Source organism: Rhipicephalus microplus, chromosome 8 (assembly GCF_043290135.1).
Source record: "Rhipicephalus microplus isolate Deutch F79 chromosome 8, USDA_Rmic, whole genome shotgun sequence".
NCBI lineage: Eukaryota > Metazoa > Arthropoda > Arachnida > Ixodida > Ixodidae > Rhipicephalus > Rhipicephalus microplus.
Window position 1 is genome coordinate 13638587 of NC_134707.1, and position 25411 is coordinate 13663997.

The following is a 25411-nucleotide window of genomic DNA, read 5'->3' on the forward strand; positions in this document are numbered from 1 at the left end:
TATCCTCTTCCGTCGCCGTTGCCCCCTGGTGGCGAAACTGAACTTTCTGAAACTCTGCCTTCGCATTGACTCGCTGAGCTGTAGTCATCCCCGAAAACGGCGCGTATTCACAGCGACCGAAGAAGGAAGTCAAAACACCACGATTGCCTACTAAAAACCTAAGATGCGCATAACGACGAAAAAAAAAAAGGCACGGAAGCTTACAGGCGCTATGCCCATGCAAAATGCGAACCTATTAATCTGGCACGTTCGGGGCTCTATACGGAAGAGATAGCAGTTAATGCATTTGATTTCATCTTTATGCAAATTATTCAATGGCTGGCTCGTGCATCTACCACTGATATTATCGGTATGCCGTGCTTCAATCATCGGATGCGTATAATAATTCCTATGCAACTACAAAACTGGGCATTCATCGAATTTCCGCGTAGCCTTATAACACTATAGACCGTGCAAAGAAACATTGGAAGGCGAGGCTCCAGTTAGCGATCACTCATGTGACAGTAATCGATGTTCAATGCAGGGGCCCCTCTAACCTACGTATAAGGGTCCGCGGATGAAAGTAACCATACATACCACATTTGTACGGCAATCAGTGAATTTGTTGGTGTGTTTTGTGTGTTTGGTAGGTAGCTATGGTTCCGCACTTTGAACACAAGGACATGACAGCTAGGTAGGTACGGAGGTTATATAGGTTAAGATATTTTGTATCATGTGAGCTCAACGAAGCAGGAAACTCTGTTAATGTGGTCTATAAGATTTTCCTCTCTTTTGTAAATGTGTATATAACCTAGTATGGTAAATGCATTAGCGGAAGACTTCGCCAGCACAAGAATGCATTGAAGGGAATGCCGACGTCACACCATTCGGCCTATTGCATGTCATGTGTGTGCGAACCTTTTTTCAGTGACACGGTCATGCTGAAACACAAAGACAAAAAGGCACGTCACTTTGCTGAAGCGTTCTTTATACAAGAAGAAGGGTAATTAATGTGTATCTGAACCGTCCAGGAACTAGACTGGTAGGTCCGCAAACTCAACGATTTCTTTCTTAAACGTCTATTTATTTTATAGATTACGAAGTGCACAAGCTCAACCATTTCTTTGGTGCCACCTATATTTTCTGTGCTCGCATATCTTGGTTTCCTCGCATTCAATTTCGTTTCAACAAACTTCAGCTTTTAGGCAGCGTATGGTGTGTCCTTCTCTTCATGTGTTGCGTCTTCCGCTTACTTTTTTTTAGAATGTGCATTTGCAACTACAGCAGAATGCGAAGAATTCTGCACACGTCCCATTTTCCTGCCTGTACATGAATGAGGTAAAGTGTTCCGTCACCCTGATCCCATAACATAATATATTATCGCAATAGCGTTAGGAAGCTCCTGTAACATAAATCCCGGCGTTGCCGTCGGTGACAGTTTCGGTGCTGGTTTCGGCATTGGCATCGTTCAGTATGAGCGAAATCTCATGTTGTCCATGACCCAGAAATCGAGAAGTACGCAAATATCCAAAACAAGTAACTTCCTCTGCTTAGAATTACAAATGCAGTGTAAATGGCTTTCATACTTTAGAAACACACGCTTCCTGTATGGCTTGACAATGTAACATATAAAATCGCAGTAATGTTGTGTTTTACAAGCGTACATAGCCTTCAGGACCAGACAATGGAAATATACCCATTACGAAAGGTATACGTGTTACTGCACGTACGTCCTCAAGACCACTGGTGCATGCATAGCGTATTGGAAAATGTTCATGCTCTAAAGCAGGTTACCCATCATAGAAAACGCAACAATGTGCGAAAGCTTCACTGACAAAGGTTACTTTAAAACTTTATCGCATAGATTGTAATAATCTACTATTTTAACTTCTCAAGTAGTATCATACAATAAAATGTATGCCCTAAGTAGGTGAAGTAAGAACTAGGAACAGGGTATCGTTGTCCTGTTCATCTCTTAAAAGCGAAGCGTAAGGCTCCCCCAATGTTTCAGGGTACATCGCACTGCGTTTTATCTCATGTGCTAACGGAATTTTCAACGTTAGGATCATCATCGCCAGCTTATCATTTATCCATGACAGCACGATGGTTTCACCTATTCAACTCACACTTTTCTGCTCGTACTAAATACATTTTATTCATGCAAACTTCTTGATTAATTCGCTCCCCCAGAGCCTCGTTGTCTTCGGTCGGGTTTCCCATTTCTCGATATCAACTATTTCACTAGTATGGCCCATGGCTAATCTGTCCTTTTCATGACCAGCCCGATCCAAGTTGATGTATTTGTCGTAAAACCAAGATACGCATCTTTGCTCTCCTCTTAGTTCATCTCTCTCTTCACTAAACAAGTATCCGACTAAATTTAATGTATTGGAGCCCTGTCGATTTGGCTTTCGCTCTGAAAGTTCCACAAACCTTGCCCTTCTTTCCCTTTCTTACTTCAGCAAGCGCTCCATTAATTCAGGGGGTATCAACGGGTAAGTTTTCTTGGATTTAACAAAGTCATTCGACACCTTCATTACTCTATTTAGTCCAAGAAGCTCGAAGCATACGCTATCACAGCTCAACCACTCAAGTTTTTAAACAGTTACCTGGTTAACAAAAAAAATGTATATACATAGCAGGTTCATTTTCGTCTACTAAAACAACTAATCAAGGGGTTCATTGGGGCTCATTACTGGGTTTCTCATTTTTTTTTACTGTATAATAATGATCTTCCTAACATTATACACACGGCTCACCGCGTTGCATATGCTAACAACACTACCATTTCTTTCTCTGATGGATGTAATAATAGTGTTACTAATAAAGTAAATACTGCACTTTGTAACGTGATCATGTGGTGTCAAGCAAATAGTTTATTCAATTATCCAAATAAATCTAAGTTTATGGTTTTTATCACCTCAACGCAAGTTAACGTCATCGCCAGGCATCATTATTGGCTATCATTCCATTATATCAACATATCATTTCATTTCTTGGTGATCATATCAACATATTTCTTGGTGACAACATATCATTTCTTGGTGATCAACTCGATACTAACCTTAAATTAGATCTCCATATTGCTCATGATAGAAAAATGGCAGCATTCGGCATTCGCGCATTACCTAAAGCTCACTCATATTTTTTTTTCATTAAGCACTCCTTTCTGCTCACTTCACTTTCGTACATTCTCATATGACTTACGATATCGTTTCATGGCGCAATGCTTATCTGTGTAACCTTTCATCCTTACAGCATTTACGAAATAGAACTATACGCGTTATTTTTAACTGCACTCGAGACAGAAACGTCACTCACCTCATTCATTCTAATAAAATCCTAACTGTTAGCAACTCACTTTGATTCGATCTAATTATGTTTCTACATAAACAAAAAACACAAAGTATCTCGACCAATTTCATTGAATATAAATTTTTAGTAAATACTAACACTACCAGGTTTGCAGATAACAATAACTTCTTGCTTTCTAATATTCATACTAACTATGGTACCTCATATTCACAATTCTGTGTCATCTTAATAGGGAACTTTTTACCCTCATCACTAAAATACTAAAATGTATTATTTTCTTGACTTCATTCAAAAATTCATAAAGCAATATTTGTGAAATTTATGAAGTTCTTTTTTTAAGTGTACTAGACTGTTATTGCTATATATTGTACTTATGATGAGCGTTTTGGTTTTACGTCTTTTCATTTTTCAGTCTCCTTTATGCATTCTTTGTTTGTTTTTTTTTTCTACCAGAGCTGTACTGCTTTAAATTGTACTCATTATTTGCTGAATTTTCGGTTTCTTGCCTTTTTGTTTTATTTTGGTTGTGTATTTTTCGCTTTGATTTTTCAGTTTCTATGGCTGCTTATAATTGTTTTATTCATTTGTAACCATTGCCGAGGGTCCTGTTGCAGTCGAAAACTTTAGGACCCTGGTCTGTATGTTTTATACTTTGTATAAATTCTTTTTGTCGTAAAAAGCTCATCGGTTGATTGATTGAGTGACTGACGAATCGATTGATTGAATGAGTTATTGATTGATTGATCCTATATTTTTTGTTTCTTTCACGCTCTGTACAAACTCCTTCCGAAACTTTTTTATTAGTTCTCCTACTTTCTGCCCCCTTATGTTAGAACAGGCATAATTATATGATTTCACACTTTCCTCTTTGTGACAGCGCTAGGTAGTAGTCAGGACTTGAGCATTTTTGCGTATGTGTGCCAGGTCATCCTCATTCTTCGGTGACTTTATTTTACATAGTCAACTGCATTCAGCTAAGAATGCCTACTCCACTATGATACCAGAGCCCTGTTGTGTATCGCCAATTCTTTGTCTTTCAGCAACCAACTTACGCAGTATCTCTGTCTTATAGATACTCATCTTTAACACTGCTTTACCGCTTCGGCCGCGCTCCACAGTTGACAAATCCTATCTTGAAATTGTACGCACTAACGTTACACCGAGAGCGTTTCACCAAATCTATACTTACCGAACACTGATTGTCAGTCCAGAGTTCTACCTCACAGAGGCTCTGCTGTTTCCCTGCAGAGAGTTATCTTCACTGCTGGTTCTACTGCTGTGGAACAGGCAGCGAACATTCCAATCCTGGGGAGTGCATATGTACAGGAGCTGCCGTAAGAGGTGTCTTGATGAAAGAGTAGGCAGCTTGACTATACGCTCGACGCCCGCGGTTTCGCGCATGAGTGCTTCATCTTCTGGTTCATCGCGAATATCAGAGGCGACGATAATTCAAAATTCCTTCTATGTGTAGCAGAAACGATTGACCCCAAGCAGCGCTGAGCTTTCCAACAGAAAACCAAACCCAAACTATTGGGACAAATGCATCTCAAGGCACAAGCTTCCCTTTGCGTAAAAATCAGCAAGTCTTTGCTGTCCTTTCTTGTTTGTGCAACAGTATGTCCGGCATATAAAATAAATAGGGTATGTGTGAGTTAAAAAGTGTACATAGATATTTCTTTTAAGACACTGGGAAGATTTGTCACTAGAGTCATATTATGTAAACCTTTTCAATGATGCCATCGGCCATACCATGCTGAATGCGCCGGTTCTCGTGCGATCATTTCAATGATAGCTGCACGGCGTTGCAATTGAATACTGTATTTCTGCGAAAATATTAAAATTATGATGCTTACACTTGCAAACGTTCCAATAATTGGCACGTGGTCTTTCTAAATGTTTGATGGTGTAAACAACTATATTGATCTTATTTTGGCTTTCGTAACTGCTGCTGAAATAATAATAATAATTTGCCGCAGGAGAAAAAAGTATGAGTACATGAGTGATACGTTGCTAGTAACTGAAAGAAACGCCTCAGCGTTGTTCAATGAGTAAAGGCAGAAAAATGATGTTATGAGCAAACATATATTTGTAAAATACTTTCATCATTTATCACATTGTCCTGTACGCAAAAGTATAAATTTCTTCATCAATTCCGTTAACTCACTGAAGAAACAGATAACGAGGCTGAGCTGGGAAACTTGCTATTGGTTCAGGATAGCCTGCGAATAATCAGCTTTAATGGTTTCTCCAGCGCAGTAATCCGTTGCTCCAGTTCCTGAAATCAATACAAGTCTGTAAGCAAAACAAATGGCCCATACAATTTTCTGTATTTCTAAATTCTGTAATTGTTTTATTGATACTACTAACACCTGATTGAGTCCAAGAATTCTTTATTTATTATTTTATTTGAAAAACCCTCAAGTGATAAAGTGTCACAGAAAAAGTGGGTACACTCGAAAACTGACAGCAAGGACAAATTTTAAAGCAGCATACCGTTGACAACATGTGCATTGGTTAGGGTTCTTAACAAGCCAATAATAAAAATACCACAAAATAAACCTACGTAAAGCTAGTAAAGTAGTGTTCAAAATGAAGAGAGTCTGGGAGAAGAGTGAACAGCCGTTCGTTGACACATTATCACTGTTTTTACCACTACAGACCCTCAGTTATTATGGTGATGAAAGCAAGCACACCATGCGTGAGCAATAGAGGGGAGGTAGCAAAGCACAACACATAAAGAAAAAGAAAGTGAAATATGGACAGCGAGAAATAGAATATAATAAAATATTATTAATATTATATTAACAATTTATAGTATTTAGCGTGCCAAGACCATGTTATGATTGTGAGAGACGCCGTAATGGAGGGCTCCGAAAGTTTAGACCATCTGGTCTGCTTTAATGTGTACCCATATCTAAGTACGTTGGCATTGAGCATTCCTGCCTTGATCGAAAATGCTGCCGCCATAGCTGCAACTTAATCACACAAGAAGGGGAAGGAAAAGAGCGAAATCTATATGCAAGAAAATAGAAATATAAGTGAACAAAGACAGAAAAGGCTCACACTTAACGCAAGAAGAGAGAAAAAGGCAGATGTGAGAAAGAGAAAAATAAAAAAACAAAAGTGGTTGATCCCTCTTTTTTTAGTAATCGGTATAAGACGAAAGTGATACGAGATCTCTTAGAGGCATTTGAGCGTTCATTGTGCATTGTTTCATTACAACGGCGAAGGAATGAATCCTGCAGAAACTAATTGCACTGTCCCGCTCAGAACGGCAAGCATTTCAAAACTTGCAGCGCAGAGCTCAAGCAAAAAACACGCCCGAAATGAACATACACACGACAAGCGATGACAAACAACTGTCACAATTCTTAGTTCGTATGTGAGCAGCGCGCTCCTTTTGTAAACGCGGCCGCGGCAGCGAGCGAGCTGACGTAAGCACTCTATTTAATTACTGTAACTTCAAAGCAAAATAACAGTTGAAGCACAAGAATAAAAAAAGCATCTGGTAGCCAAGATAAAAGCGCGTGCGACTGAGCCACCGCGCTAGAGAACATCCATACGCACTTAGACGACGCCATGTAGAGGCGGGCGCGCACAGCAACGCGCGGAGTGGCGCAGCACGACGACCTTTAGAGCGCACACGTACGCCCTTCGTGCCATCTCGCGAATGATTACTGAAACGCGCTGAAGTTTCCAAGCTTTGAGAACCGACAGTGATACATGGTGTATATAAATGGCTTGCCGTTAAAATGTTGGAGAAGGGTCTCGCTCTGTGTTGTGGTGGATAGCGTCACGCGCTGAGAAGCGCGGGGTCACTGGTTTGACGCCCCGCTGAGGATTTATTCTTCTATTTTTTTTCCTTACCATTGTGTTATTGAAAAAATCACAACGTCATATCCATGACTGAATTACGTTATGAAGCCTTGATGTAGTCCGGCATAGAACACTTTTGTGTTAATACAAAAGAGACCACACACAGTATCACTATTTTTTTCACGTTCTACACTAGTAGTGCCAAGCTGCCTTAGTTCTTGTCATTTCTTCACTCCTTTCCGTCTGTTTCTCTCTTTACATCTGTTCTTTTCTCACTGTATACGCACTGTCTCGCCCGTGAAGGTTATTGCACACCATGTTGAACAAATCGGCGCAACCGTGAAGCATACGCTGGACGCACCTGTTCGTGCAGTGAGCAAGGTGATCTGCTTAACAGGTGCGTGCGGTGTGCGCACCTGTTCAGATCAGAGAGCTTGTGCTGGCATGAATATGATTGCTTCTTGCATATATAGCAAAACGGACAAACGGTGAGCATAACAGCACTGATGTTGGACCTGTGTTCATATTTGCACACTCTACGGTGTGTTCGGATACTGACAGTGCAGCTACAAATTGATTGCTGTCCTTACCTTTAATTTATCCTTCATTTCTTGAACATCAACTGTAGCTTTCGTTATATCCTTCTTTTCTTTTTTGTCATCCACGTAGTGTCCTGGCGGCGGTGTTCTGGGTAAAATAATAAATTCACGCTGTTGTCCCCTCGAATGAAAAAGCTGTGACATTCTTTATTTGCTTGTGCTTAGGACGGGGTGTCAAAAATGCTCCCCGCTTCGGACGTCATAGTATCTTTACATTGTCACCTTTAACGCTACTCATAACACCCACCTTTTTTTTTTTGAGGAATAAAAAATACGAGTACACAAAGTACGCAAAGGCTAGCATGCTACGGGGATATCGCAGCTAAATTTTTGCGGTGCATTTGTTTATCGTGAGTGTTTCATATAAATAAATGGCACGTCCTTAATATACTACCCAACACTATAAAATATTTTGGCCACGAACACCCTATCTTTACCTAGTACTTATTCAAACTTTCAAGAAAAATAATCGATAATTGTGACACTGCCTAGTTCCTATTCCCACCGCAGCGGTTTAGAGGTTTAAACTACGAAAAGTTCAGGCATAGCCACCTCGCTAACCTGAAAACCACAAAAAGCAGCGCGTGGTCCCTTTGAACAGCAGCGGCCACAGACAGACATCCATTCATTCGGGGCTTTGTTTCCATAAAAGGTATCGGTATACGCCCTTACCACATACCATAGTGATGACGTCGTCGGCGACTGCATGACGATGCGCACTGCTCTGGCAACGCAGAACCCGTCGTATTCATCGCCTCTAAATTGCTCTAAATACAAGGATGGCATAGATCCGGGATGCCCGCGCTGTGGTCACCCCAAATGTATCTCACGAACCCATGCTGGGACAATGCCCTGCGTTCCGCGTTAGCAGCGGGTCTCCCTCTACGGAGACGGACTGGAATTGTATCCTCACAAGCCACGACAAAGAAGACCACCTTAAGGTCATCCAGAGGGCCCGCGGCATTGCCGTGGAGTTAAACCTCCCCGTCCCGTCGTGGGAATGGCTTACCAATGTCGCCCCCTAAGATGTGTTGAGCGCCGCATTCAGATACTCATGAAGTTCTTTGCCTGCCTGCCTGCCTGCCTTCCTGCCTGCCTGCTTGCATGCCTCGTCACCATCGTTCACTCTTCCATGCACTCCCTTCGCTGTCACCATCTCTCATCCTACGCTGAGCTCTACCATCGCTCTCTTTTCACTTGGTTTGATCCACTGGTTGGGGCAAATACACGCGCTGCCCACGCAGTTCCACCGTACATGGTGGAACACCTGCCGCACACAAGCAAAAGGAGAAAGAGCGTCACCGTACGCTCTTCCGCCTTCTGCTTGCATGCGGCAGCGCGTTGGGGACATCTAACTTTTTTTGTGCATGTGTATATCTCTTTATTTTCAAATAAAATTTTGCTGAAAGGTCGTGCCTCTCTTGTTGGTGTATTTTTTTTTTGTCTTCCGGTTTTAGGGGCGAAGCACCGTCCAGCCATGCCCTCTGTTGTCGGCGGGACACGCTATGGATATTTATATCCATACGTTGATAGCCATAAGAATATTCACCATGTTATAATAAATATTAATACTATTTGTTATATAATGCCGGCTTTTCATGAAGGCCATAAACAGAAGCGGGGCGTAAATAAGTAACGCAACACACGTTCGAAAATAAAAAAAAGATAAGAGAAAAAAAACGGGTACATGAACCGATATGTTGTGAAATAGTGACATTGAAAAATATGCAAAAACAACAAAATTAAACGAGATCTGCGGCAGCAAGTGCTCACAAAGTCCAAAGCACCCATATTACAAATACCCACACAGCATAAAGCCCGTACAAGCACTGATACTGTACTCACATAGCACACACACAAAAAATGTTTCAGCATTCGTGTAAACATGAGAAAACTAGGAAATACGTGACGTCACATTACGTCCCACCAAGCGCAGTAGCGCCTACGGAGCCATATTTACTATCACATACATAGAATAATCAATGTTGCGTCGTGCTACCACATCAGAAGGTAAAGCATCTCACTCGACGATTGTCCGAGGAAAGAAAGGGGGCAGAAAAGTGTTCGTTCTGCATTTCAGCTCGGTCAACTTTTCTGTGTGAAGAGACCGAGTTAGGTGACTAATGGTGGGTGCTAGGAGTTCAAATTGATAAACCCGTAACATTTTGTATGAAACGAATGAAAACTCTTCAGCTTGTCGTGATAGCACCTTGTTTCAAGGTTCACTTGAAAATAGGTCCTATGAGTATTCATGTCCTTATGAATATTCATATGTTTATTCATATGAATACTGATCAAGACATCTCAGTTTCATATGTGCATTGTGGTTGATGAACAACTTTTAATTACTCTACACACATGTTGTCACCTCTTTGCATGATTGAGCAGGCATTGTACGGGGGCTAACCATCTCTCGGAGCACGCTCATCATCTTTCACTTCGTGGATATGCTATGATTTTTCCCTATCATCCGTTAAACAAGTCGTGCAGTAGACATCTAAACTTCCAGTGCACATCTAATTTCTGCCCGCTTCGGTGTCTTAGATTCGATACCAACCGGAAGTTGCGCGCTATATTTGCTGTGTTTGGTGTGACGTCACACTGAAAACTAGAATTTTCTGAAACACCGTTTGTTGTTACCACGATCTTTTCAAACGTCGGACAACTTTGTAAGGCCTGTTATTGAGTACGCGTTGGGCGTTGGTCGTGAGGAGCCCTCATCAATATTATCTAAAGAAACAAGTAGAAAAATTCAGAGGTACGTGGTGCGATTTATATGCTCTCGGTATCAAAGAACAGAGTCAGTTACGGAAATGCTCCATACTTCTGGCCCGCATTTGTTAGAAACGCGCAAGCAGAAAAATCGTCTTAAGCTATTATTTCACATACAAGATGGCCAAACGTATATTAGCAATGAAGTATACCCACTGCCACCAACTAAACAGGGCCCTAGAAGCAACCACAACGGGGCCATTCAAACGTACAGGACTCATACAGATAGGTTCAAATACTCCTTTTTTTTCTTAACGCAATTGAAATGTAGAATGAATTGCCAGTGTGTGTTGTTCAACACAATGATTCGTCAAAATTTGAACAGACCTTGGATGACTGTCTGTACAAGTGTACCGCTTGATCTTGATCTAACCTGTATCTGTGTGTTTGGTAATGATGTTCTCTTTTAATTATTATTTTGTTATGTTACCCTCTCTGTTAGGACCCTACCAAGAGAGTTGACAGTATTGCTAAATAAATAAAATAAAATAAATAGGTGAGCCCATATCATGGTGTCACAGCATTCCGTCCATTCTAATAAAGCGTTCTATGTTTTGCATTTTGTGGGGCATTCTTAAGTTAACGCTCTCTACAATATCAAACAGGAGCGAAGAACACAAACAAAGCAAAACACAAGCCTGAAGTAACAAGAACATGTGTATCTGTTCTTCAGTAGCCTGTGTCTTGCAAAGCGCGAGGAATTGAGAATAATTAATAAAATTAATGGAGCAAAACTAGCTTTTTCTCTCAGAAGAAAACCTTTCCGCGGAGTTTATATTGGTGGCCAACATATTTTGGATATTTTTAGCCGGTAATACTTCTGTGGTGATAACATATAACTATACTAAAAAGATTCGATATTCTGAAGACACGTACGGACCAAACACAAGAGCTTGTGGCACTATACAACTTACATATGGACATACTGCTTTGAAAACGAGATGCCAGAATGATCCTTGTTCACCTAATAATGTATCGGTTCACACTTTGGTCCTTTGAGCGTTTCATGGCAAAGCCACACCAAGCTAATCACTATTACAAAGTCAACGTAAACTAATCAAAAGAATGACCTGAATGTTTCCGTGGCCTGTAGTCCTTCTCTTCTAGGGCAGGCAGTGCTTATGTGACAGTGAACAGTACTGAGTGCAATTTTTTTACTGCAAAGCGGACACTCTACGACACGGTCCGGACACTTTTTCTCGTGCTCCTGAAAATAAAAAGATGAAAATTTGTACCAAAACAGGCCTGTCTAGCGTAACTTTACTGCTAGTGAACACGTAGTACAAACCAACGAAACTTGTGCAGAAACCCGCTAAGCGGATAAAACACCACGAAACGAAAAAAATTGAAACAAACAACTCAGTTTGTATACTATGACGCCACGTAGGCGCTCCAATGTACAATGACCACGCAACAACACTCTCAAAGTACAATGGTGCCCTTTTCTTCAACCTGGCGGGACTCAAGGCTCAGCGCCAACCCCCCCCCCCCCCCCGCATCACGTTCCTGTGAACGTGACCAAAACAGGTATAGAGCCTACTCTCGATAACCTCAACCTGCCTCTTTCCAGACGGCACAAAGCACTGGTTCTTTCACGGAAAAGTTGCGAAATACTTCTTCTTCTTCTTGGAAGCTATCGTTCTGGTAGTGCCAGTTGAGCCGGCTCCACTGAAACTCCCACTATATGGTGGAGGGCAGCACTGGAAGATATAAAAGGTGGATTTTTCACCCTTCTGGTTACGCCTTTGTGACACCCCTGCGTTCTTCATTAGGAGTCAGTCACACGTTTTTTTTCTATCAACAAAGAAAATTTTATCGTTAAGACTAATTACATGTAAAGCGCCAGATAATCCTATTCTCATAGAAAGACAAGAGAAAGAATAGAAGAGAAGGAAAGGAAGAAAGGTTAACCAGACCAGGAAAGCCAGTTTGCCACCCTACACTTGGGAACGGGTAGGGGGTAGATGAAAACAGGTAAATTATCTCTTACAGGAATATCGTTCATTTCCAATGGAGTGTTGCAATGTGTGCACGTTCCAATCTCCATATCAGTCGATGATTCCTCAGGAATTGGGAGAACGGAGTCCGATGACTCGTCATCAGTCATCTGCAACGAATAATTGGTAACCGCAATCGAGAAATAAGTCATGAACATGAAGGCGTACTGAATAAAACTTCATGTTGGGCGTTTTGGTAATTCATCCTATTTTGAGAAACTTAGCGCAACTTTGTGCTCCCACAAACTATCATACTCTAACGCACACTTCCACGCGAGAAACACACAGCGCTCAGAAGGCTGTTTGTTGTGTTTTCTAGCGTGGAAGTGCGTGTGAATGTATCAGTGTTTGTGGCAGTACATTGTTGCGCTACACTTCTTAAAATATGAGCGTGTGCTGGTTGACTTCAAAAGGTACCGTGACATAAACACGCCGAAATATGCTGAGTCAAGACAAGTTTGCCAGACAAATTGAAGAGACGTTATTGCCAGGACTGATCCGCAGATACGTCAAATAAATGCCGGTAATTAAACCTGAAGTAACGGGATTATACGTCTGCGTAATTTGTCGTGGCGATGTGGTGTTATGTCTACATGCCTTTGGGATAGCGCATATTCAGGCAGATGTACACTGTGAGAAGTCGACGTAGCGTTGTGAACAGAATCCAGGGAACACCTCGAGTAGTTTGAAAGAAAACAATTCAGCCAGCTCCTCTTTCCGGACACCGATGGCACAGCGAAATTCGCACCCTACCGTCCTTTACAAATATGTTGCATCACTATTTTTCGTTAAAATTTGAGGTGACATACTCGTTGTAAACTGGTCTTGACGTTGAAGCGAAAGCAAATGAGGTGAGGCCTCCACACAATTTTGCTGCAGCTCAAGTAGTACAGATTCTTGCTGCTTATTTCACCTTCGCTCACTCGCTTCATTAATGGTTTATAACATTGTATTCTTGGAAATGTGAATGGGGGAGACATTTCGATGGTTCAGTGTACAATTTGGTGTCATATTACGCGCGTATTCTTCCTGGAAAACTAAACAGCGCGTTTCGCCCCACCGTGGTGGTCGAGTGGCTAAGATTAGTCGGCTGCTGACCCGCAGGTCGCGGGATCGAATCCCGGCTGCGGCGGCTGCATTTCTGATGCAGGTGGAAATGCTGTAGGGCCGTGTGCTCAGATTTGGGTGCACGTTAAATAACCTCAGGTGGTCGGAATTTTCGGAGCCCTTCACTACGGCGTCTTTCATAATCATATCGTGGTTTTGGGATGTTAAACCTCACACATCATCATTAAACAGCGCGTTTGCGACTGTACACGGATCCATCGCGTCATAGACGCCATGTTTTGAAAAATAGGTGTGCTGAAGAGGTGGCGCTGGATAATAAAAATATACAAGGGGAAGCCATTATCGTAAAGTGGACAATGAGTGTCTTATCTATGACTCGCATAAGAAACAGTGCCAATAATGACGGACAAGGAAAAGAAGGAGACAGACAGCGGCACTTATTTTTCTTGTCCCTCGTTATTGGCGCTGTTTTTTATGTGAATCATGTCATACCAACTCGCCCAAGCAACCGCGTTAGCTTATCTATCACATCATGCAACTGCTAAATATTCATAATAGAACAGGCACAATTTACTTCAACAAGGCTGAAAAAGCAAATCGTTGGTACACGACAGTAGGAGGAATTCGCGTTGGTGCTATAGCTTCCACAATGCTGCCAAGTTTTCTTGTGTCGTGACCATACCACTCCTATACACAGCTTTACAAACAAGCCTTTAATTAAGATGCTCCAATATGTTCGCTCACTGTGTTCTATTGAACATTCGTTGATAAGCATGGAGGTGGCCATCTAATATAACCACATACCTTACACTCATATAATGTCACTTCTTACTGTGATCATGCGTACGTCATTTGTTTGGCTAACTTCTGCCTTTTTTTTTTCTCTCGGCAGTTGTGTGTTGCGGGATTCGCCCCATTCCTGTTGCACAGACAGGTTTATGTCGATGACAGTTTTATATGAGTCACACACGTTTTTGTGACACATATTCGTTTGTTAGGCAAACTGTTGCCTTGATTTTTAGTGCAGTAGGGGTCATTTGTGAGAAAAAAACATAATTTATGCGGTTTAACGTCCCGAAACCACCATGTAATTATGGTAATATGGGATTATAAGTAGTTGAATTAAGTCAATGTGTGTGGTGCTTGCCAGTATTCGATGTCCACAAGCGCTACCAAGGATTTCGCACATGAAAGTTCCACCAAGAGCTGGTGGGCCGTTAAAAGTTAGTGTTCAATACAACATTGAAAGGCTAGCTCACATAGCAAGAAACTTTGACACGCTATAAAATCCAGGTTTTCATGCCCGTGTGCACCAACGCTAACGACAATAGATTAAGGACTCATGTGGCGCTTCTTTAGAGAAAAGCTCAGTTCTTCACATTTCTTTCAGCGGCAATGTTACTTTGGTGACACCTCTGCAGATGCCACTGTGTTACAACAGACCACAGAATTATTGCCTTTAATAGCCATTTTTCCTCGAAAAATCAATTTCTATGTGCTAGCCTTCAGTTTGAAAGAGATGAACATCTTCGACAGATGTTCATCGGCCATCTGCGGCTGTCTGGCTGAGTCAACTTTCATACTAATAACATAAACTCTCCAGTCCATTTAAAGTCCAAAGATTCTAATAAGATAAAGCATAAAAAGTGTAAACTGATCCGACGTTTAGGGACTAAATTGAATGAATCTCCGAAGTCGCTCGTGTATAAGGGACCACATCGGTCCCGAAATGTCTTGTCAGTTTAGGATTTTTTTTAGTTTTATCTAATTAAAACATTGGACTTTATGTTGGCTGGAGAGTTTATGTTATTAGTAGGATGAGAGAGAACACGTACGCCCAAGTAACAATATATTCAACTAATATATTTATCATCTTTGTTGTGTCTTTGCTGTGTAAAGGTGGTTTGTGCACCTGATGTACACAGCATCTACTTAAAAGGAATGAGGTAATACTGTACCTACAGCCTGCATCAGGTACATTACCAAACTCGTGGTAGATGTCAAAACAGGGTCACGCACAGACTCTAAGCATACATGCAAGTTTTGAACTAAAGGAACTCGGAAGCAGGGGAGATTAGAGTACATTGGAAGTGACATGAATTTAGGAACTGCATCAAGACGGTATTGATTCGGACATTTCGACCAGAAACACGTATAGAAACATCACGTGATTACATTGTATTTCAATTAGTCTTGCTGCGGGATGAATTGGTTTAAATTTGGTAGGTAATTATGGGTGCGCACTTAGAACACAAGGACAGCGCTGACACGGACGAGCGAGAAACTCGCTCGTCCGTGTTGTGTTTTAAGTGCGCATCCATAATCCCTAATCAATATCAATGTGTATCCATTATTGCTGTTTCAAAAGGGAACTAATGCCCATACCATGTCAACGTCATCCTGGATACATGAATCTCCGGTCGTTGCAGGTACCTCATGGGTTTGCGGTGGTTTTTGCCAGTGGTGATTTACTCTTTTTGTGTCGTACCTTCGCGGTGTCCTTGGACTGCGAGCCATGACTTCTATCTATAGTTATTTGGAAAGACAAGAAGCAATCACAGAAATAAAATCGGTACTTGCAGTATCACTTCGTAATGTCTAGTTTCACTGAACATTGCTAGACTCTCCCTGCCCCCCCCCCCCCCTACACCGCACACCGCTTTCGTCATAGAAAAAGGAAACGACATGCTAGACGCCTTCACTGTCATTAGGTATGAGTACTTTCGTTTACAAAATGTTTCAGGCGTGCGCTTAACGTACTGCGTGCTATATAACATATCCTGCCGTTTTTCCTGTCCATGGCATCTGCAGAGTGCTGTGAAATAATACCTCTGGCCCACGGCAAATATAATGCCATTTAAAGCAAATATAATTCGTCTGTAATGTCACTTGTCTGCTGTTACTGGGAAACTAATGCAATTTGATGAAAATCATATTTCCAGTCGAACGAGTTCCCGGAACCCATTCGCATTCGATTTCGGACTAAATGAGTAGTCTCGATGTCAGGACTTTTTATAAAGATGACTGTTAACTTACGTATACGTAACTTTTATCATTTGTGAATAAGCTGCTTTTATTATTTACCTATTACTGGCTTGATGACACAACGGTAAGTTCGAAAGTTCCTAAAAGCCTTTCTCAACTACAGTGACTGGATGCAAACCGTGTTCGATTTTCGCTTTGTTCTTCTTGCCTGTATCACGGGTGCTACTAGACCGAGTGCACGTGGTGACCAAAGTGGTGACTACGCGAAATCGCTGCTGCCGTCTTAATCCTGCTGTCGGGAAGCCAGTCGTACGTCCCGCTTCAGTTCGCTGAACTCTACGCCCGGTCGCGCATATCGTGGGTCATGTTGGTTCTCGAGTCTGTCGTGAACTGAGTCAAATTGTGTAAAACAGCCCCGTTTCTATTGTACGAGCACCTGTCTACCCATAAAATAATTTTTTTGTGTGAATACACGCATGTTACATGCAAGTTTAGTATAATACTATTTATCCCAAAATCTACAGCAAAGGAGAGCGAAGGTCATGGTCATAACTTCAAAATGACATTTGTTTTCATCATTCAATCCCGCAGGCAAATTGACATTAGATCTACTTGACGTCATTCATTGTAAAAGGCATTACATTCGCCGTATGACAGGGGTGTAAAACACGTTCGCTTGTTTTTTTTTAATTGTAAGGGCGCTTTTATGGAATGTATTTGACATCAAACGATTTCACTCTTGAGACACGGGCGTCCCCATGATAGGCTCTTAAACAAATGTTTGCTTACTTTGGAGTTTTGTTACAGTAAAGTAAAAAGTTCTGAAAAACGACAGATGCATCAACCCAACCGTCATCATGTTTGTGCGTCTATGCCATATAGTACTGGTCGTGTAAAGTCAACAAGGTGGCCCTTGAAACCCTCCGATATACAGTCTATGGACGCATTGCATTATTAGGAGTTCCACCATCACGTCATTAACATCATTGTGCAAAACAAACAAAAATAAAACACAGACCACCAGAATGTATTTAGAGCCTACACCAAGAACAGAAGTTTCCACAAGTGTTATTTTCTTTCTGGGCCTTTGCGAACTGAAGCATATAAGTATCGAAGTTCCTCTCGGTGTCCCATGCTTGCCCGCAACAGTGCAATGAGTAGCAATGCGATGAAAGTTCACTTGGCTTTTGTATAATGGGTGCTACAAGCGTAAAGTTTACGATAATCGTTAAGTGTTTTCTACCATACCATATACTAATTCATCGACACTTCCAACTTTGTTTAAAAAGTGAACAAATCCAAGCTACCCTCAATATTTTGCAGGTGATAGCTTTTTACGCTCTATATGAAAACGTGACGACAGTTTAAAAAACACGACTGTAGAGGAAAAACGAAAAAAATTGTGGTTATATCATCTTCACGATGGAAACAAAAGTAAACAAAAAGAGGTGAAATCACGTGAAATACGGGCGTGACAAAGTTATGTGCTAGTTGATAGATCCAACAGTTAATCTGCATCACAACCTTTTAATTTTACCAATGAAAGAATACACAAGATCGAAAATTTAGCCCTGAAGTCCATTACCGCGTCTGCCGGGGCGAAAGAAAAACGCTCGAGGCTAAAGCCAGTGCAAACAGCGAACTACCAAAACGCGTCTGCCGGGGCCAAAATATGCCCACGTTTAATACTGTACATTAAAGTGTTGCAGCTTCATCAGTTGGTGTGCTCATTCGTGGGGCCGCATTTGTAAGAACTGATCTATCAAATACTTACCTGTAGCGGTTTTGTGGAGTCATCAACACTTTCCAACAGTTCTGGGTGCTTCGAACGAATGTGTTTCTGCAATCATTGATGTTTTGTTATAGGCATAAAACAAGATTACACACAGGTAACCGTGACCACACTACACAGTTCTTCCGTAAACACTATGCTTACATATTTATTTTGAGTCTGGAAATTTTACATTTGTGAATTTGAACATCATATGAAATCATTACGAACTACTTGCCTCTTCTGTACGTTCCGGAAAGTTCACCTTAACTTGAACACGCAAAGGTTTCTAAATTTGCAATTCCTAATGTGGCCACCACTACCGCAATTTCAACATTCGCTTTTTTTTACAGCTATATTCTAGCCGATGCTGTCACTTTATTAGATATTTTTACGAGCGCGCCGCACAACAGAAAACTATAGAAAAGAAAGCATGCTAAAACATAGAAAATGGGAAAGCGGGCAAATCGCTTTGTAGAAGAGTTTTCTGTACCTAATAATAAACCCACTAGCAGTTCTAAGCTGTGAGACTCACAGTAAGCTTGCCGACCGTCACAATGGGAAGTTCACGTAATATGTGTTCACTTCCATACAGCTTGTCATCTCCACGGAAGAGGCAGCAGTGACAAATTTGGAACGAGTCTATTTCCACGTTGCTCAGTGAATTCTAGCACTTTTCTATCCGCCTACTAAACGTAATACCAAAAATTCATCATTGCTTTCTCATGTCCCCTTTAGCGTTAGCTGCGCTTATTCAACATTTGTTTTCTTCAAGTATTTCAATCTTAGCACGTGCCCTATGAGATAAACAGAGTAACTACAAGGTCATGCTAACTAAAATATGCAGAAATCATCCTCTGAGATTAGCGATTATGTAGAACTTCATTCTAATTATATTGAGTTCTAATCGGCAAAGTGCACTCACTAAGCTGCAAGACAACACAAAAATCTTCCGTAGATTTTCTGAATGGCTAGATTTGCCACACAAAAACTTCAACATCTTAAAGAACAGATTTTCTAAATTTCACACATTTCGCAAGCCTGTCGATGAGCAAAACAAAATTATATTCAGTTATTCATGTCATAAAACAGCAACTATTGCAACCTCACATATTTCTTTTTTTTCTGAAAACATGAGTAATATCTTTTTGGTATGATATAAACATTTCACTTTTCTGAAATTCTGGAAGTTGTGATTGTGCATAATTACTCCGCTTATTGTAATATGAGAAATATTCCAAGCTACCGCGTTCTTTCTTTTTTCTAGTGGAAGTTGCATATATGACAGTGGTATTCCAATCCACGTTGTGGAAAAGAAGAAACGCTTACTGGTAAGTTTCCGCATGTATCTTTTTGGGGGCACGCTGGACAGTAAACTTCGGCATTTCGTAACTTGTCGTAGCCCTCTGTGCTGGCCTGCAAAGTTCAGTATAAATAATTGTTCAATGTGACAGCGTACTAATTTTACGTGGCCTTGCAGCTGTCCAGTTACACTGCATTATGAAAAAAAAATGTGTCAGTGGAAAGTTCTAATCACGGGCCACCTTGTTTCTTATAGATTCTAGTAAAATGGCCTCGCTAAGGTGACAGCAATATTTACAGATGAGCCACCACAATTCATATACTCAGTTTCTGCACCTTGTGAAGTGAAAAGACTACCTTCCTACGTAGATTTTGTGCAACAGAAAAAAAATTTATTTCAAACTTTCGTTAGATCGTCATCTTTATTCACACAATGATTGCTGCAGTGGTTTGTTAGGGGAGGTAGATAACGCTTGTTCCACGTTTATCAATTCATCATGCCTTACATGTGATGCCAGAGATACGATAAGCATAATTAGAGATTTTTATCATATTCTCCGAGTAACAATTAATTGCGTTTTTGTATTTTCAACACCTCATGCGACGTCACACGGCTTCATAAGAATTAGGTAATTAGCAAAATATTTCACGCAATACGCTGCGTATGATCTTGTAAAATTTTGCGGTTTGGATCAAGCCCCTGCAGGTCATGTGGTGTCATGAATTACTACTGTGTGAGACATGTCGCACACCCTCCACGTCTTATCGGTTTATTAAGGCGTCCTTACGAAGCCAAAGTACTTGGTGTGGGGTTGCAGATAGAATAATAACGAGGGAGGTGCTTTTGTTATATTTAATACTGGCAGGTACTAAGTGATGCTGTGAACTCCGAGCGTTTTCTCTTGCCTTCCAAACACCATCGAATGCATTGTTAAGTATGACTTGTAGGTTTTTTTACCCTTAACGACATGTTATTTATTCGGATTTTAGCGCGCAAATAAGGCACCGGCTACTCCTTAACTCTCATAGTGGTCCAACATAGGCCACACAAGGCCCCAAATCTCCAAACAAAACCCTCCGTATACAATATACAAGAATAGCATGAGACAGTGATGACTAAAAAATAAAAAGAATCGTATACCTTTGTGTAAAGTTCGGAACATGGAAATTGTGTAGGTTAATTATTTGGTAAATACAACACTCATTACAGCGCAGTGAAAAGTTATTTATGTATATGTAAGCAATGATGTGTAAATTAAGCATAATTAGGCTTCATGACGAACAGCCAACAGTCGCATGAATATGCAACGTGACTTGAAAGCAAAGGGAAGCTTACACATGTCACTGTCGTGCGGGAGCCTCACTATCTTCATCAAAATTTTCCTGGCACGTATAGTCTGAGTCTGCAGGAGTGGAACACCCCAAGCATAAGACATACGAGACTATACCAAATAAACCTTCGACTGGAACTTCGACCTCCATCCGGACTTCGTCGACGTGAAGCTTCACTTTTTTGTCGCCTATGTTTGGGGGTTGCCTTCACAAAAGCATATAGAACCCTCATCGGATTGACCGACAATGCGGAATGCGACGTCTGCTGCACCAAAGAAGACATCGACCATCTGATATGCCATTGCCCTCGATTTGCCTCTGAAAGACAGAAGCTGTCGGACGCATTGCGACAATTGGACGATTGGCCACTCTCTATGCAGACGCTACTGGAACACCGTCATCGTTTTTTGTCGGCTCAAAAAGCAGTCAAAGCTGTCTTGTGCTTTGATTGACTGACAATCGTCTTTTTTTTCTCTCTCTCTCTTTCTCTTCCCTTTCCTCTCTCTCTCCTCTTTATGCCCCCTTCCTATTCCCCCAGCGTAGGGTAGCAAACCGGGCATGTGCCTGGTTAACCTCCCTGCCTTTTCTCTTGTTGTTTATCACCCCCCCCCCCCTTCGAATGCTTCTGCGTATGCCTTTTTGTTCACGGGCTGAAATGTTTCATGAACTCGATTGTTCTGCGATCTAGTGCCATTACACTGGTTTACGTTGGCGTCTCAACATGTCGTGTTTCCTATTCTCGACAGTTCTCTTTACTAAAACATCATCAGATTGTGCGTCTTCGCTGCGCTGGCCAACTTTTTCTCTATGACCTACCTAAAAAATGTGTAAACTGTACAGTTTTACGTGCGAATGTCATGGTCTGATCGCCATGCTGTAGGAAGGCAGAGTGACTGTGCGCTCGTATTTTGGCGTTTTGTCCACACGATATGCAGCCCTTGTGTCTGAGTTGGACTCCGAAAAACTCGATCTATCTACTTACCACCTCTCACTACTTTCTGTATGCTAGTGCCCGCCTTATCATTTGTGTCGCAAAACACATATTTTATCAATTTGGTATACACATGCGGCTTCAAGTTTCTCGCAAACTACTCACCCGAAGCAACAAGTTGTTGATGTTGCACCAATAGCGGCGTCGTTTATTCGGTCTCAATTGGTTGCCCGGGTGTCGAATATAAAGGATGCGTGGGAGTAAGGATAAGAAATCTCAAAACTTAAATGTCGGTTATTCGGGAATCTTCATCGTCCAGTATCAATATGGCGCAAGAGAAACGAAAGTGTCAAACTTCATTTGCTCAAAAATATCTTCCCATCACGTGCAATCAACATATCTCTAGGATAGTAATACGGTGAGATTCAAGTGATAAAATCGCTGCGCAATTACAATGCAGGTCACTAATATTTCAGCATGTTCTTCAGCGAATAGTTTTCCTGTAAGCTTCAATAATTAACTGCACTAAAATATGTCTTAATTCTTGAGACCGAATTTTCAGGCGCTGTGCGTTTTAGAAGCCAGTGATACAAATGCGAATCACAGTTTTTCAAGCCTCCAGCATCATATTTAGAGGAGCAATATTTTTCAGATAAATCCGAATAACTTCTTACCAAGGCGTGCGTGATTTTAATTGCCGACAAGAAAGCCAAATATGTTGACTACAACGACACAAAAGAGGCGTGCAATTATTCTTTTTTCACACGCACTTTGCCGAACATGGTAACTTCATTCATTCTGTAGCATGGGGACTCAAGTATCTACTGTAAAGTGAACATTATCCTTAATGTCTTTCTTTTCGGCAATTTACCCTTCAAAGAGGCAAAGCAGTAGAAACTATCCTTGTCACTGAAAGACCCAAAGAGAGGCCCGCCCTTTTTTGGTAGGGCCTAATAACGTAGAGGCAACTTCTGTTCAGGTGGAGAACACCTTGAGCAGAAAAACAAACAGAACAAATGTCACGTTTTATCCTTTCTTAGCAAAATCGTTTTCTCGGACTGCCGTTTTTCGGAGGACACGGCTTCCCTCCAAAAGCGTAATTTCTCCAAAATTGTTTTTAAACCTGCTTGGATGAACCCTAAGTTGCCAATAACGTTGCTCGTTACATGAATAACCGTGTCAAACTAAACCCGAAAGAGAGAGCGAATAAGCTGAGAGAAAAGCAAGGAGTTTGACCAGAATCGTAGCATCCGGTTGGCCACCCAAAAGTGAAACTTTAGGCCAGATATGGTTCATACTGCCACCAATATCGAATTAAAGCATTTGTTGGCATCTATGGCTGTTTAAGCAAAAAACACCAACGTAGGCGTTTGTAGGCGCTATGAAAATGCCGTAAAAAGCGTTCTTCATGACTGATTCGTGTGCACCTATTCAAACGGCAAGAAGAGCGTAACGGGGAAATAGCCATTTGCCCAAAATTTGATCACTAGTTATCAAATGGATCATGAACCTCTTTTCCATTTACGCTACACTTTCTATGATATGTGCTTAAAACAAAAGAACATTATAAACTTGAAGTGTTTGAAGTGAACATATATGTTTTTTAGTTTTGATGAAAGAAATAACATCAGTTCTTATCTGGGAGGCTAGCAGACTTTCAGCACATGTGAAACAGTATTTCTTACCGTACCTTGATTATATCACATGGTAGCAGCAGAATTTCCTAAACATGTACAAGCTTAGTACAGCATGGTTACAAAGTGTCAAACTTTGGGCATTAGACAGGACAAGTCACTTGGTATTACCATAAACCAAAATAACCACTTCTGAGGAATACTTCCACATGAATAAAAATCAATGCTCACACCCTTAACTGACTCTGGTGACTTGATTTCCCGTGGACCCAAAGCGAAATAATAATAAAGCAGCAGGTACTCGAACAATCTCGAACAATGTTCCATTTCTCACGTATTGCTTAGACGCTGAATAGAACATAAGACATCGGACTATTTAATTTCAGCTTGCGTCATATTCTGTGGAGAATCCAGCTCTGGACTCCACTTGCTGGGAAAAAAAGGCACAGTAACCACAGGCATTTGTGTAAAACGTGACACAAACAAAAAAAAAGCTTGTAACATTACCCAAGTTTTTGTAGTCCTTTTCTTGTCTATCGAGCATATGTAACTAGGGGAGTCATTGAAGCATTCATAACAGACCTTGTGATCGCATCTTAGAGTGACCCAAGTTTGCATGTAAAGCCTGCACTTCTCACAAGCGTCTAGGTTCTTCAGCTTTTTCCCAACAAGCTCGCACACTAGTTCCTTTTTTGCCGAGATCGCTATCTTCACGAACATCCTGGAAAACACATAAAACTTGGGTATAACTTGTGCGTATCCCAAACGAAACCCCCACCTGAATTCGTGATGGCAAACAATACTCAGACTTTCGTTCTGAACAAATTCGCTATATATTTAACGGAAAAGCATCCTATGACGAGTATGTTGCAATATGTACCATGCAAAAGTAACGACCAATCCGTTCAGGTTATTTTTTTCTTTGCTTCGCACACCCTTGAAGAACATATGCTTAAGGTTCAATAGTGCGGAAAAATACACGGCGGACCTTAAGTTCACGTGTAATAAGTGTAATAACCTTAAGTACGCGAAACCAACTAGCCCAGTGAGCCATTTTGTTGAATGGCATATGCGTCGCATGTCACTTTAGAGCCTTATGAATCCTACAGTTCTGGTATGAGACTTCATCTTTTTCCGCCACCGTCTGCGAGTCAGATTAACTACCAGCATTCCTACATTCCACAGAAAACGTTAAAGTGAACAAAAATGGAGACGTTAAAGTGAACAAATAAAAAAAAATAAACTAAAAACTGAGAGGCAGATTGCCTAGACCATGACCCACAGGTGAACCACCAACAACTAACGTTTAGTGTTACAGAAACGCCTCCTACTAAGCTCATATTGAATAGGCTCTATAACACCCAACTAACACCCAACTAAATCACAATGCTCATTCTACCTACGGTAATTGCCGGTATTCAAAAAAACCGTAATTTTTCTTGGTCAAAAAACAAGCAAGAAGGCTCGCGCAAACTATCATGTCTGTTTTCAATGATGCCTCCTTGTGACGATTGAAACAACTACCCGGTATAACCCTTTCCCTTTCTCGACCTACTTTCTCAACCTTCGGTAAAACAAGCAAGCGGGAGTGTTCGTCAATCCGGGCGGCAAAGAAGTTCCACGCGACCTTTCAGTCGCAAGATCCAGAGCCAATGGTTTAGGCAAGATACGTGCGACGTACAACATGCGTAAATTCGAAATACATTGCAGGTATGTTAGAAGGAATGCAAGCGCTGCCTCTAAGTAAAGTTTTGAAATAAGAAACGAACCTTTCACTGCTTTTAGCCATCTTGCAGAAAGCTGGGTGAGCAAATGCGCTGATAAGCACTCGCCGACAGCTTGGGGTGTCACTCTCCGTGCCGGGCGCAAAGCCGCGATATTGTGTGCTTTGAACTTTTTTATCTTTTTTT

The 25411-nt window shown here is 41.3% G+C and overlaps 1 protein-coding gene across 2 annotated transcripts; it reads right to left on the bottom strand.

Moving 5' to 3' along the window:
- Nucleotides 1–5357: 5357 nt before the first annotated feature.
- Nucleotides 5358–25411, bottom strand: LOC119164150 (uncharacterized). 2 transcript variants are annotated; one of them, XM_075871105.1, is made up of 9 exons: nucleotides 25271–25411; nucleotides 24084–24222; nucleotides 19632–19718; nucleotides 18306–18371; nucleotides 15932–16072; nucleotides 12472–12588; nucleotides 11552–11688; nucleotides 7701–7797; nucleotides 5358–5569 (listed from the first exon to the last, which is right to left on the bottom strand). In XM_075871105.1, the coding sequence occupies exons 1-9, from the start codon at nucleotides 25288–25290 to the stop codon at nucleotides 5504–5506; spliced, it is 870 nt and encodes a 289-aa protein (XP_075727220.1). In that variant the 5' UTR covers nucleotides 25291–25411; the 3' UTR covers nucleotides 5358–5503. The 2 variants fall into 2 exon arrangements, with proteins under 2 accessions (XP_075727220.1, XP_037272161.2); XM_037416264.2 differs by having other exon boundaries at nucleotides 24009–24222.

What these genes read in the sequence shown, in the direction of transcription:
- LOC119164150 (XM_037416264.2), bottom strand. Translation starts at nt 25,290, where the DNA reads ATGGCTAAAAGCAGTGAAAG. An exon ending in ATGGCTAAAAGCAGTGAAAG is followed by an intron (nt 24,223 to 25,270) that starts GTTCGTTTCTTA and finishes TGTGTTTTCCAG; the next exon opens with GATGTTCGTGAAGATAGCGA. An exon ending in AAATGAAGGATAAATTAAAG is followed by an intron (nt 5,570 to 7,700) that starts GTAAGGACAGCA and finishes TATTGATTTCAG; the next exon opens with GAACTGGAGCAACGGATTAC.